The sequence below is a fragment of the Carassius auratus genome, unplaced genomic scaffold (assembly GCF_003368295.1).
Source record: "Carassius auratus strain Wakin unplaced genomic scaffold, ASM336829v1 scaf_tig00022246, whole genome shotgun sequence".
NCBI classification, from domain to species: domain Eukaryota; kingdom Metazoa; phylum Chordata; class Actinopteri; order Cypriniformes; family Cyprinidae; genus Carassius; species Carassius auratus.
Window position 1 is genome coordinate 25,980 of NW_020525172.1, and position 14,938 is coordinate 40,917.

The window sequence follows — 14,938 nt, forward strand, 5'->3', positions numbered from 1 at the left end:
AACAAATGAAAACCAGCTCTTTATTTTCTCATGAATAGCAGCAGGAAGGGGTCTGATCCTGTTCTTGTTTCATACTAGTGCTGCCACTAATTGCTCAAAATTAGTACTAGTTCATCCCTGTCAGCGCAATGCAATTAAAACACTGTGGAAAAGGAAATGTTCATATTTACAGTATAAGGACAAACATGCATGTTATCGGTTTTTGAGAGCATGTAACCAGTCTGAAAGATTCCCAGAAACTTGGAATATTTATTTATTTGTTTATTTATTTTAAGACCTGGGAAGGTCTATATAGTCTCCACTGAAACTGAAATTTTACCAGGAATACATCACACCTCATACTCATATATTTGCACAGTGAATTAAGGGATTGATTTTAGAGTGCACTAATGGGAAAGAGTTTAATGATATCATCAGAGTGTTTGTGACCGCCGATGTGTGACTTATGGATGCTGGCGCAGTCGGCAGGAAGCTGATCAGCCCTTTTAATCAACCACAGTGAGTACAGTTGAGCTACTTTGTGTGTGTATAAATCTGTGCATTAGGATGAACGGCCAAATGTCAGAATGAAGGACGTAGAGAGAGCTGCTTGACTTCTTAATTATCTTCACACATCACGTGCTTCTGATGTGCACTGCAGTGGACCGAGTAAGTCTTTGTAACCATTCAGAGTGATGTTTTTAATTCATGCAACTGCCATAGATAATGACCTTTGACCCTTTCTCATAGTTCTCTCCTATTTCATTTTGAGTTTTTATTTACAACCATCCGAATTCAAATGGCTAAGAAAGGTGATGAAGCACAAATTAAAAAATAATAATAATAATTGTTGTGTTAGTGGTGTTTATTCTTTTTTTTTCATATATATTAGATATTATAATACATAAAAATATTACACCATCTCAAATACTAGCCTGGTGACTATTTATGGGTGTTTGTCTCCCTCTTTTGGATATAGTGTGAATTTATTCACATCAATTTGGGTCAAGTGTGAACAACTCTTAATTTAGAAATTGGAGTATGTTGTGAAGATTTACTTGATAATTCTTTAATTTTTTTTATTAATTAATTATTATTATTTTTTTTATTTTTTTTGCTGTAAAACAGGAGTCAAAATGTTTGTACCATAAAATTACATTTGCATTGAAGCCTTTCAATACTTAATGTTTATTATTAATAAATATAAATAAAAATAATAATATAAATAAAAAATTATTAGAGATGTAAATGATAATATTATAATACAAAGCATACAATAAAACACATTATATTATATATGTGTATATATATACATATATGTGGTGGAAATTTATATAAAGTTGAACAGTGAGATTTTTTTTTATCTCCGTATAGACATTTAATTCATTAATTAAATAAACACGAATTAAAGTCGACTAGAAAAGTTGACCATAGCGGATTCTTACCTAATAATGTATGTTAGGGACGTTTATGTATTTAAAATAAATGTACTGAATACGAGAATTTGAGCCAAACAATATTAGCCAACATTATATAAAAACATGTATATATATATATATATATATATATATATATATATATATATATATATATATATATATATATATATATATATATATATATATATATTTCTATAGATCAGATTACGTCAGTGCGTAAGCGGGTTCTCTCTTCACATCTCGCGAGACTCTGTCACTCATCACCGTTGGTGCTCTTCAGCTATCGCGATACTCGTTCACATCTCACCGGCTGTGTTGCTCCGTCTGTTTGCGACTCGGGGAGAAGATGGCGGCTCGTAACGTTAGTGGTTTTCAGCCTGCGACACCCGGAGGTGGCGGAGCCCCGATGGGGCCCGGGCCTCCGGTAGCCGGTGCTGGGCCCGGTATGGGTCCCGGTACGCCCTCGGGACGGATGGGACCCGGCGGCCCTCAGAACCATATGTATCGACCACCGATGCCCGGATACCCGGTAAGGCGCGAGAAGAACAAAGAAGCACCCTTATCTAGACGGAGGGTTTTGGTTTTAATGTTTGCATGCAGGGCCTATGGCTTTATTCAATGCATCACACATTCAGACTGTTTTGAATCGAATTACAAATGTTAAAATAATAAATATTGCATTACTATGCTCGCGTGCTGTGGTATTGATTTGAGTAATGCTAGGTCACTGCAAAGCATCAAACTCCTCTTTCTTGATTTGTAATCCAAAACAAGTGATTTGAGTATTTATCTTAGAATTGGCATAAATAAAAATGAACAAGCAGTAAATTTTGATGACGTTAAATCTTGGATTTTTAAGGCCTAAACTAGGGCCTACAGGAGCATCATCCTGATGGGTTTGTTGCATTCTATTACAGATATTGTAGATATTACACATCATATATTTTGCGTGCAGTGTGCCTGAGACTACCCGCGGAAATACTTCTGTTTTGCTTTTTCTGGTTGAACACATATTTATAATTCCTTGAACCATCAACACACAGTGTATGGGAGAAGCTGTTTGTTGATAGAAACATGGAAAAGTCAGAATGATCATGTTCTTTGAGATGTTCTTAAGAGCATCTTGAGCTTCAGTGACCATCTGTACAAAGAGTCAGATGATCAGCGATGTGTATTTTATCAGTGACCCAGAAACTGTATAATGTTTGTGTACTTTATTATGGCTTAAACATTAAAAAGCTACTTTTATGGCCTCTAAAAGCTATTGTATTTGTTCAATAAAAATCACAAGTTTAACATTTAGGAAAAAATGTGGAGATTTCGTGCTGCTGCGTCTTGCATTCTAGGATGAATTAGGTTTAGGTTTGCTGGTTTTCTTCATTGTGTGTGTGTGTGTAGACTTCAGTGAAACCTTGAACACATGCTCTGTTATTTAGGATATTGTTCTTATTTAATTTTGTTATTTTTTTTTTAAACTTCATGTTTAAATTTTTACAAATGTTTGATTTGTGATTGAAGTTGTTTATTCATACATTGGCAGTGGAACAATATGATTTTTTTTATTTTCTGCACCTTTATGTTCCCTTTTCCAGTATGAATAGACTCCAGTATTTGTATCTTGACACTTACAACGAGAGGGAACCGTCAGCTGGTTTAACAAAATCATATTACTGAAAAACTAAATGCTTTGATAGTTACAGTGGTTGTCTTTTTTTATAACTACAGTTTTGTAAAATTACTGTTAAATTTCAGCAACTTACTCATTTTCTTTCATCAAATCCTTGTGTAAATATTAAAATTATAATTTCTTTTAATTATTATCGTCTTTATTTAGTCAAATATTGATGTGTACTGTGATATATGCTGACATTTCATATTGCTGTTTAAATACAAAGCCAGAACAAGAAATTGCATCAAAACTACTTGTTTTTGTCCGGTCGGTTAACCGCCCTTCGTTCCTGTCTTGGCAGAGACCAGGAATGCCTCCAGCAAGTCGTATGACCCCTCAGGGACCCTCCATGGGACCCCCAGGTTTCGGGGCCAGTCCAGTGTCCCGCCCCGGTATGCCAGTCATGGACCCGTCCCGCAAGCGACCGCCACCAAATCAGATCCAACAGGTCCAGCAACAGAATCGCAACCAACAGTAAGTCCAGTTAACACCTCACATGATGAAATAAACCTGATGTTTCCTCAATTGTGCATAATTGGATCTGCAGCTCTCTCACTAATGGTGCTGTTTTTTTTGTTTTTTAGTGCCAAGAAGAAGAAAATGGCCGATAAAATCCTACCTCAAAGAGTAAGTGGTCATAATTTGTACTGTACTAGTAGACAGCCTTGTTTTTTTTTTTTGCGAAAAAGCTACCATGCAAATACGAAAATTCTTTATATACTATATTAGCCGAGTGCATTACTCCAAAAGGAATTGGAGCTCAAAGACCGGAAAACTAAAGTTGTGCAGATTGTGATGCAAACAGTGTTCCTGCAGCTCAATTGGTAGAGCACTGCAATATCAAGCGCAAAGTTGGGGGTTCGATTCCCCGAGAACATCATGATAGGTAAAAATTGATAGCCTGAATGTACTGTAAGTCGCTTTGGATAAAAGCGTCTGCTAAATGCATTAATTTTTAATTTAAACAGAAGTGGTACAAAACGCTGTTGAGATGATCTTGAGATGATTTTGCCTGTGGATCTCTTTCAGATCCGAGAGCTCGTTCCCGAGTCTCAGGCATATATGGACCTGCTGGCGTTCGAGAGGAAGCTCGATCAGACCATCATGCGCAAAAGACTTGATATTCAGGAAGCTCTCAAGAGACCCATCAAGGTACGTGCAGATCCTTTACCAACAGTGTTCTGGCTGTCTTCGGACTCTTTTAGAGGAGCAAAACTTTGACTGAGCTTGAATCTGGAACTACATTTGATTGAAAGCCTTCACTGTTTATCTGTTTGTTCTGTGCAGCAAAAAAGAAAACTACGGATATTTATCTCCAACACCTTCAACCCTGCCAAACCAGATGCAGAGGACGGCGAAGGAACTGTTGCATCTTGGGAGCTGCGTGTGGAGGGACGACTTCTTGAAGACGTAAGCCAGATTCTATCATCTCGCAGTGATTGAAGATTCTATGTAGAGGTAGACGATTATTTGTGTAAACTCTGAATGCGTTTCTCCGTATCAGACTGCTGTGTCCAAGTACGAAGCCACCAAGCAGAAGAGGAAGTTTTCTTCTTTTTTCAAGTCTTTAGTGATCGAGTTGGACAAAGACTTGTATGGACCTGACAATCATTTGGTGGAGGTGAGTGCATTTCTCAGCTGTGGTTCTCTCCACTAGATCTCTTTCGTTGTCACTTTTGTGCCAGTTTCCGGTCATTCAGGAGTCGTTGTCTTTGATTTCAGTGGCACCGAACTGCTACAACTCAGGAGACGGATGGATTTCAAGTGAAGAGGCCTGGAGATGTTGGTGTCCGCTGTACTGTACTGCTTATGCTGGACTACCAGGTGAGCAGAAACTACCAGCAGGTGGCACTCCACACTGTAAGCAAATGTGAGTATTTGTGACGGAGACAAATTGTTCTCTTTCTAGCCTCCTCAGTTTAAGTTGGACCCCAGACTTGCCCGGTTACTGGGGATCCACACTCAGACCCGGCCCGTGATCATTCAGGCTCTGTGGCAGTACGTGAAGACCCACAAACTCCAGGACCCTCATGAACGAGAGTTCATCAACTGTGATAAATACCTCCAGCAGGTAACAAATATTAGAGTTTGTCTTTTGATCCTTTTACCTCAGGTGTTCCGACTGGAAATGCCTGCTTAGGCTTGACTGCAGGAAGTAGCATCTAAGCTAGTTGTTTTTTTGTGTTTGGTATGAGTCTGATGGATTTTTCGTAGTCCATATTTGTGCTGTCAGAGAAAGTTGGTTAAATGCATCTTTTAACCAGTGTAGTGGCTGCAATGCTAATGTCTTCAGATGTTGTTTTTGATGTTGTTCTAGAGCTATTAGTTCTTGTTCTAAATCTATTCAAACCCAATAATTGACGAATCTCCTCATTCAAACTCATCTTTTTCGCCTGCACTTAACCTTCTAAGACCAGTACTTTTCCTTTTCTTGTCTCTTCTTTCATTTAATAAAAAAAAAAATAAAAAAAAAAATATATATATATATACCTGGCTATGCGTTCTATACTAGACTAACTGAGACTTGTCATGGCACTTGTATTCTGTTGTTGTTCTCTTGTTGACTGACTGCTTCTATTGTTCTCATTTGTAAGTCGCTTTGGATAAAAGCGTCTGCTAAATGATTAAATGTAAATGTAAATGTCAAGATTTTTGAGACCCAATAATTGCTGGTCGTCCTACTTTTAAATCTTTGAAACCCCAAAACTTATGTTTCAACTCATTCAAGATCTTTGAAACCCAAGGATTGTCAGTTCTCTTTGGTCAAGATTGTTGAAACCCAGTAGTTTCTGTTTTTCCTCGTTCAAAGCCTGATAATTGTAGGTTCTCCTTATTTGAGATATTTGAATCGCCAAAAATGACTGTACATTATTTAAAAGATAATTTTACCCAAATACTCCAGCTCTCTTCATTCTAGATATTTGAAACACTATAATTATTGGTTCTTGGTCAAGATCTTTAAAGCCCAGTAATTGTCAGTTCTCCTCGATCAAGATCTTTTAAACCTGAGAATTGCAGGTTCGCCTTGTTTGATATATTTAAAAGCCAAAAATGGTCCGTTCTCTTTGTTAAAGAGTCACCTCAGTTCTTCTCATTCTAGATCTTTGAAACTCCGTATTTGTCTGTTCTCATTCAAGCTCTTTGTGATCCAGTAATTGTTGGCTCTCATTGTTCTAGATCTTCGAAACCCAGAGGATGAAGTTTTCTGAGATTCCTCAACGGCTGCATGCACTACTGATGCCCCCCGAGCCAATCATCATCAATCATGTCATAAGGTAACCGTCAATCACATGATGTCACTCAGAATTGCTGTTTCTGCCTCGTCTGTGATGCAACATCTAAACATCCTTTTGTATCAGCGTGGATCCCAATGACCAGAAGAAGACGGCATGCTACGATATAGACGTGGAGGTGGACGACACCCTGAAGACCCAGATGAACTCTTTCCTGCTGTCCACGGCCAGTCAGCAAGAGATCGCAGGCCTTGACAACAAGGTACAAAGGTTTTGCATGTGGCTGAATAAACATTGCTCAGCATACCACTGCAGGGGTGAGCGCCGGCGTTGCCTTTGCACTGTTGTTTTGTTGTATATCCTGGGCTTTCCTGCTGCATATCAAAGTGACTCTTGGCAACACGCCAGTCTGAATATTGTTTTCATCTTTTTTTGTGAATAGAAGCCTGGGAGTGGTCAAGGATAAAGCATCCTGTTTTCTGTCAACTCTGGACATGTTTAATTGTATTATTCTCTGTTTGCTGAGAATCTTGAGGAGCCTAGTAAACACTTCAGGGATAGCAACCCATACTCACCGTGGTTACACTGTTGCCACAGTTACTTCGTGCTTGATGAAATCATTGTTTTCAGCTTGAGTGATTGTGAAATGGTGAAATCAGCTGTGGGTCAAAGTTCAGTTCTTTTGGATTCCTCTATAAAAGTTTATATGGCACCACATTCAACCAAAAGTGGATTTATGATTGATTTGCTGATATTGCATATGATGTTATATCTGCATAGTAACATCTAGCCTTTTTAAAATATTGGACAAGCGCTAGTGTTTATAATCTTGGAAGCATTTTTGATCATATTTCACTAAAACCTGCTGTGAACTTTCACACACTTGAGACCATTCCCCTTTGACCCAGTTGAACCTCTAGTCAGTTTGCAACCGTCAAAAACAGTGGTTGACCTTTGTATTTATGAAATATCAGGCGACAGTAAAACCTGCATGATGTTGACCAAGATTGTTTGTGATTTCTCAAATACAAAAGTTTGATAATGAACTTTATATTGAGGACACATTCAACCTTGTGAACCAGAACTAACTGTTATATGATTAAAATGTTGTATAATGGTAATCATGATCCCACATGTGTGCTTGCTTGATCCCTCAGATCCATGAGACCATCGAAACCATTAACCAGCTGAAGACTCAAAGGGAGTTCATGTTGAGCTTCGCAAGAGACCCGCAGGGCTTCATTAATGATTGGCTCCAGTCCCAGTGCAGAGACTTGAAGGTGAGACCAAATGCTTCAAGGAGAGTGGCATCTAAAACGCTTTATATTACCACACTTTTTGCCCTTGTTTTATGGTAATATCATATTTTTTATGGACACATGAAGTTGGAAGTTCCATTTTATCTTAATAAACCTGCCGGGTTCATAAACGCTTCTGCTAATTTCTGAGTTCGCTAGTCAGAAGAGGTTGTCTAACCTTCGCCCAGAGCTGTAGTCGTTCACCATCTGTATGTTTGCTCAACAGAGTGTTAGTTAGTGGACTGACTGGATTTGTAATGATTGTGGGGGTTGGGAAAGTGTTTCACAGGCCTTTGTATGTGATGCTGAATTTCTAAACAGCTTGGGAAAATAAAGCTTGCAACTGTTTGCTCAGTCCTAATTTATCGGTCTAAAAATATGTTGCAAAGCAGTTGCATGCAATTCCTTGGGACTGGACGATGTGATGAATTTCTGAAAGTGTGTTGCTCCAGACAAAAGCCATTAATCAGTAACCGTTAGATTTGATCTGCTGACAACTGAATTCGGTCTCCTTGCAGACGATGACAGATGTGGTTGGAAACCCAGAGGAGGAAAGGAGAGCAGAGTTCTACCACCAACCCTGGGCTCAGGAGGCTGTGTGCAGATATTTCTATTCAAAGGTGATGCTTTTCCACTCATTTAGCCACTGTGAAACTTGAAATCTCAAAGGGCATTATCCTTATTATTGACGTTTTCCTCAATCTTGTTTTCTCAGGTTCAGCAAAGGAGACAGGAGCTGGAACAGGCTCTTGGCATTCGAAACACATAAGCAAGCTCCCGGCCATTGGGACACAGGACCAGAGGGGGTTCTGGGTAGCAAATGTCTTGCCGATCTGTGCTGCAGATGCTGATCACTACAGTTTATCTTGTGCTGTCCTGCTGTAGCTGCCCAGGAATAACCCTTATACAGAAATGACCATATTTTTGTTGTGACTCCGCCAAACTGTTGTCTGCTGTCATTCTTATTTTTACGTATTTCAAGGTTCCCACGCGACTGAATGTTTGTCAAGGTGATTTTTCCGACGCGGTCACTTCAGAAAATGTCGATTTCTGACCAAACTGACAGGCTTTGTTAAATAATATTATGTTACTAAATTCCAGATCGCAAGAATGCTCTTAGACATGCTAATGTTTGAGCCCATTCACAACTTTCCATATTAACCAGTCAGCAAGAGTTACTTTTTGTAGGGGGTCATTGTTTATTTTTGAAGTTATCGATATTGTCTTTGATATTTTAATGTTCTCATAATATGAACTTTATGAAGATCTAGTCTAGTTAAGTATAGATGACTAATAATGACATAGTGTAGTACCTCAGCTCTGTGAAGATGAATTATTTGGAAGTCCCTTGAACAAGTCTGTTGATATGAAAGGCGAGCTCACTTGTTAGCATTTTCAGCAACGCTCAATATAAGATTGTTTTTAGTCGTTTAGGTGCACAAGGTTAGATGTACTGCTGATCGACCTGTTTGATTATAGATCTTTTGGTCACAAGCTTTTTTCCTGGACTCTAAAGTAATTCCACTCTAACCTCGCTGTGATATGTATTCATATATTTCGAGAAATGCATTCATGGTTTATTGGTTCAATTGATTAATTCTTGTCATTCAACTTGTCACTTTAAATGTGAATAATATGAAAAACTTGCCAGTGCAAGTATGAACTGGTCATGAGTACCCACAAAACATCTAGGAAAACGGTTGAGTTTTAATGCTGCAGAGAGGCTGGGGGTTCTTCCACTCGAGTGATTCAAAGCGTTTAGAAGTGAAGTGCTAAAGACTTTAACATTCTGGGCAGTTTAAGTTTTAACTACATTTTGTTGTTTTCCTAAAGTCATGTATTTGTTTTGATTTTTATATCTTACAGTCTTGATATTCTTTGTTTGCTTTAATGGACCAAATGTTGTATTTCTCTACTAGTCCTTGTGTTATAATAAAGATAAACTTGTATCAATGCTCAACTCGATGTAAAATGCAATCAGTGCTCTTAATGTTTTTTTCCTGATGTGTGGAATTAGAACTGTCTTTTTTAATTTATTATACAATTAACATTTTTATATACAAACTACAGTACATATATACGGAGTTAAGCTAACTGAGACTTGTTATAGCACTTTGTTTGCTTCCATTGTCCTTATTTGTGAGTCGCAACTAAATGTAACCATACACAAATCAATTCTCGGCAAAAATAATCTGAAAAATATGTAAAAAATCACTTAATCTGGAAAGTATCACCTGTGTAAAAACGTGATAGTTTTAGACACATTGTAAATGTGACAGACATCTTCTGAACGTCTATTTGACATCTGATAGGAAACGTCCTAAAGACGAATTGATGATAAAAAAACACAAAAAAATACGTCTTGCAGATGTAAAAGCAGACGTCAATTAGTTGTCTCCGTGATGTACATGTGCTATAAGTAGGGCTGCACGTTCTCAAGTTTTTCATTAACCGTTAACCGAGGCCCTTAGCGGTTAATACTCGGTTAACCATAGAGTGCCATAGTAACCATAACCATAGTAATTTCCGGACATTGGCCGAAAAAAAAAAAGGAATGTCCGACAAAATTTAATCTCTCCGGTCAAATTGTCCTATTAAAACTGCCTAATAATGCCGCCCATTAACACAATCTGAATTTGAGAATAAGCCTAAAATGTATAAGGCAAAAGGTAACAAGCAGACTCCGCGGCCGCCTCGCTAAGGCTATGACTATGACTATGTTTGACACGTACAATATTTGAAAAGCGATAATTATTTATTTAAATTACATTTATATCTGAATTTATGTCAACCTATAGACTTTCAAATATCAAAATGTCATGAATTAATATGTATTTTTGTACAAAATGACATATAAACATATTTTCCTATTATACTTTGCCTGGAAACGCTTCCAACAAGGCGTCGGTTCTATTTCTAGCATGCACGCGTCGAGCCGCGCCTGAGCCGCGCGTCTCACGCAGGCAGTCGGCAAGCTCTAACCTGTTAACATGGGAGCCGAATTAAAAACAGACACGCCACGCAGCTGAGATGCTTTCGCCACGCATCCAGTGTGTCCTGACCGGCCTAATGATGCCCGGGTGTTGGCTGTTGAGATTACAACAACGAGGTTGTACTTGAAGTATATCTAAGCACTGTATTGCAATACTTGCATTTTGCCCCGTCACTCGTATTAGCCCGCTTCATATTAGAAAAATGACTTCTTCTTGTGGACATTACAAATGTCTGGGAGCGCTCTGGCGGTCTCTGGTGGTGCAAAAATGTATTACAACTAAATTCAATGCACGCCATTGACGTCACTTAACCGAGCAAAATGTTTCACTCGGTTACACAATTTTTAACGGTTAATCGGTTAACCGGTTAACCATGGACACCCCTAGCTATAAGGGACACATTTTTTGGATTTGCCTGTCGTTAACGCGGTATATTCTTTGGAGGTTTTGGCGCCTAAATGCCAACTGAACTTCCTGACAGATGAATTGGCACAAACATGTTTTGAGTGACAAAAGTTCTGATTTGTTTGTTCAAATAAACAATTATTATCATTGATACTTACTTTTCGACGAACCGTTACCTCAGGAGTCTATTTTGTGTGAAAATGCGACGTCGCGTATTTAACCGTGCTTTGTGATAGCATAAATGCTTCTTGTAATAGCCTACAGAAATTTCCACCTTCTTGTTTCAAGTCTTAACAATTAAATCCCACGTAATTTGCAACTTAAAGACAGTACGAGTGATAGTTTCTAATAATAATTATAAATCATCGGATCAGTGGTCAGTCCTGTCTTGAGTTGAGCTCAGCCAATGCGTGTTAAGGGGAGTGAGGCGCGTTCACGGGCTATTTAACAGCGCGCCCACAGGATTCTCTTCGGTCCGTCAGCGGCTCTCGGACACACTGAAGTCTTACAGCAAGTCCAGCCGGGACAGACGCGCAGCATGGCGGCCAAGAAAGTCTGCATTATCGGCTCTGGGAACTGGTGCGTGACATTTTCATTGCGTGATTGTTTTACACTGTTTTTGCTGGTTTATGTTTTACAGCAATAGCGCGAAGCTACTGACTGAAGTACATTTGGAAACAGCTTGTTTTAATGTATTTCTATTTTAAGAGATTGAATAAATAGTTGCACGGATTTCCTCTATGGATATAAAGTGCAAACCAGGAATAGACTACCTAACCTCTACAATCACAGATATCATAAAAAATGTTGGATTTTATATTTGTATTTTTTTTTTAGCCTACAAATTATTATTTTTATTATATATGATGTATTAACGGTATTGTATGGAATGTCCAAATGTGCATTGTTTTGCTTTCTGAGATTATGTGCTGAGAAGATATTTGCTGAGTAATGATTGAACCTTGTTGTCCAGCGATCCTCACAGGCTGCAGTCTTTTCTTTCTGCCCCATACACTTCAGGCTGTTTTATGGTGTTGCAGAGCTGTAATGATCTGGATTATTATTACCATCCATAATTAGTGTCTTAATTGCATGTTTCATGCTTCCAGTGATAGAGGATTATTAAGTTTATATTTAGAAATTTATGATTGCAGACACTATTTTAAGAGTTGCGTAATGTTTGAATATCTTTAAATACACTATAGTACAGTACTTACCAAAAACCAGTGGTAAATGCAACAACGTTTACCACTTTAAGCACCTGTCCCAAGTTGCAACAAAGTCAGGAGCCAAAAAACCTGTAGTTTAGAGAATGTGTGTCACATGAAGTTCTCTTCTAGTTCTTCTGCTAATTAAGCTCTCAGTAGATGTCATTACTTAATCCAGCAGAGTATTGGCTGCTGTTTATCCAGTACAGTTTGTCTGTAATGTCAAAGTTCAATCATTTCCTCAGGGGTTCTGCCATTGCCAAGATAGTGGGCGCCAATGCAGCAAAATACAACACGTTTGAAAGCACAGTGAACATGTGGGTGTTTGAGGAGATGGTCAACGGACGCAAACTCACTGAAATCATCAACACCGAACACGAGAATGTTAAATATTTGCCTGGACACAAGCTGCCGCCCAATGTGGTGAGAACACAAAGCATCTCTAGAATCCTTGAACCCTTTAAACCATTACTGCCATTTAACAACAGTAAATGTAATGTAGAAATCAAGTAGTGTCGTTATGATGTAAAGAAGCATATCTTTGCTTACCAATCTTGAAACTAGTGTGATGAAAAGTGGTGTTTGATATAAGAAAAGTGCAATAAAAACCGTGATAAATGGCTGTTTTTCTTTAGCTGGCGGTTCCAGATCTGTTGGACTCGGTAAAGGGTGCAGATATTCTCATTTTTGTCATCCCTCACCAATTCGTTGCCCGAATCTGTGACACCATCAAGGGTCACATCAAGACGGACGCTGTGGGAATATCCCTCATTAAGGTTTCCTCATATGCATTTTTTTATGTTTCAGTTTGTATCTGGACCTGCAGCACTGTTATATCACTTTGTGTGTTTCGTAAGGGTGTGGATGAGGGTCCCGACGGACTGAAACTGATCTCTGATGTCATTAGGGAAAAACTTGGCATCACCATGACCGTGCTTATGGGAGCCAATCTGGCCAATGAGGTTGCTGATGAGAAATTCTGTGAAACTACGATTGGTAAGTACACCAAAATGGAAATATTTGGTAATGACAGAAGGAAAATGTGCCCATATACGCCACTGTAGACTACACACAGCCACTGTATTTCTCCAAATAATAATCTTGTGTTTAGGGTGTAAAAGCAAAGCTCACGCACCCCTGCTGAAGGAACTGATGCAAACACCAAACTTCCGTGTGACGGTGGTGGAGGATTCTGACGTTGTGGAGATCTGTGGGGCGTTAAAGGTAAAAAATCCATCCATTCAGTTTTGGAAGCATTTAGATTAATAAAAGTTAGGAAGTAATTGATGTTATTGTAGAACATTGTGGCAGTGGGCGCTGGTTTCTGTGACGGTCTGGAGTTCGGTGACAACACCAAGGCCGCCGTGATCCGTTTGGGTCTGATGGAGATGATTGCCTTTGCTCGACTATTCTGCACGGCCAGTCCGGTCTCTCCCGCCACGTTTCTGGAGAGCTGCGGCGTCGCCGACCTCATCACCACCTGCTACGGAGGACGCAACCGCAAAGTCGGAGAAGCGTTCACTAGAACGGGGAAAGTATGTTTGCTGGTCCTTAAGGATTAAAAGTTACACTCTTTTTCAGTGTTCTTGTGCATCGCTAAATATGTGTTTGCTGTCAGTCTATCGAGGAGCTCGAGAAGGAACTGCTGAACGGCCAGAAACTTCAAGGTCCAGCAACCGCAGCGGAAGTTCATCAGATCCTCAAACACAAAAACCTGGTGGAAAAGTAACTATCTTTGTGCTCTTCACAATCAGTGCTGGGTAGTAAAATTACCTCATGTAAATCAATATGAAAAATGAGTTAGGTCAAAATTGATCTAAATGTAATCAAAAGATTATCACATGTTCACAAAATGTTCACATTATGGAAAAAATATTTTTTCCTTTTTATTAATGTCAATTTTTTTCTGTCTCTCTGCAGGTTCCCCCTGTTTAATGCGGTTTATCAGATCTGTTTCCAGGGTCACCCAGTCAAAGAGTTCATCTCCTGTCTACAGAACCATCCAGAACACATGTAAACATCATCATGGACATTACGGCTGTTTAAGTTGTTTTTTCATTAACACATTTTGAAATATCTGTCTTAATGTTGTGAATTAAAAGTGCATAAAATTTTATTTGGGATAAAATGAATTTTAATGGATTTTTGACCTGTTTTCAAGTCTTACACTCTTGCAAACTACATGTAACATTTCTTATTCTGTAATGTTGCTGCCAATGAAAAAGTGCCTTAAAGTTGGAAGTTGCTTTTCCATGTGCCATAAAAACAGATTTGGTTCACTCTTTGGGTCTGCATGTTTGTACGTGAAATCATTAGTGATTTCAGAAATGACTTAGAACGAAACTCACATTGAATCAAGTGTGTGTCTGTACATTGATATTACTCACTACACATGGAATGTGACCTTTACTTTGCACAACTCTCTCTGACACAGTTCACCTTTAACATTTTAGGGATTCAACCCTTGACCTTTTCTTGAGAGCAAGTAGCTCCTTACATAAGGCAGAATGGGGTATTTCAATTATTAACGTTTTTCCAACTGGACTGATTTAAATTGCACTGCAGAACAGATCTTATGTTTACATTACAGTGATTGCACTGTTTATTCAACGATAGAATCATCTCAGGTGCGTTTTCAAAACATTATTTTCATATTCCACATGAGAAAGATCAGTTGCGTGACTTAGTTTCGGACCTGTGTGTTGTTTTGATTA

At 38.7% G+C, this 14,938-nt stretch overlaps 2 protein-coding genes across 3 annotated transcripts; both read left to right on the forward strand.

Moving 5' to 3' along the window:
- Window positions 1-1,706: 1,706 nt before the first annotated feature.
- Window positions 1,707-9,583, forward strand: LOC113077307 (SWI/SNF-related matrix-associated actin-dependent regulator of chromatin subfamily D member 1-like). Its single transcript, XM_026249726.1, has 13 exons — window positions 1,707-1,947; window positions 3,389-3,561; window positions 3,672-3,714; window positions 4,117-4,239; window positions 4,375-4,497; window positions 4,592-4,708; window positions 4,810-4,911; window positions 4,997-5,158; window positions 6,265-6,362; window positions 6,447-6,582; window positions 7,478-7,600; window positions 8,137-8,238; window positions 8,334-9,583. Exons 1-13 carry the CDS (start codon window positions 1,765-1,767, stop codon window positions 8,385-8,387), a joined length of 1,539 nt encoding a protein of 512 aa, XP_026105511.1. The 5' UTR covers window positions 1,707-1,764; the 3' UTR covers window positions 8,388-9,583.
- A 1,865-nt stretch (window positions 9,584-11,448) lies between these two features.
- LOC113077309 (glycerol-3-phosphate dehydrogenase [NAD(+)], cytoplasmic) lies at window positions 11,449-14,503 on the forward strand. Of its 2 annotated transcripts, none has more exons than XM_026249727.1 (8): window positions 11,449-11,595; window positions 12,470-12,647; window positions 12,860-13,000; window positions 13,082-13,220; window positions 13,336-13,448; window positions 13,523-13,759; window positions 13,843-13,949; window positions 14,145-14,503. In XM_026249727.1, the coding sequence occupies exons 1-8, from the start codon at window positions 11,555-11,557 to the stop codon at window positions 14,239-14,241; spliced, it is 1,053 nt and encodes a 350-aa protein (XP_026105512.1). In that variant the 5' UTR covers window positions 11,449-11,554; the 3' UTR covers window positions 14,242-14,503. The 2 variants fall into 2 exon arrangements, with proteins under 2 accessions (XP_026105512.1, XP_026105513.1); XM_026249728.1 differs by having other exon boundaries at window positions 13,843-13,984; window positions 14,145-14,340.
- The last annotated feature ends 435 nt before the right edge of the window (window positions 14,504-14,938 follow it).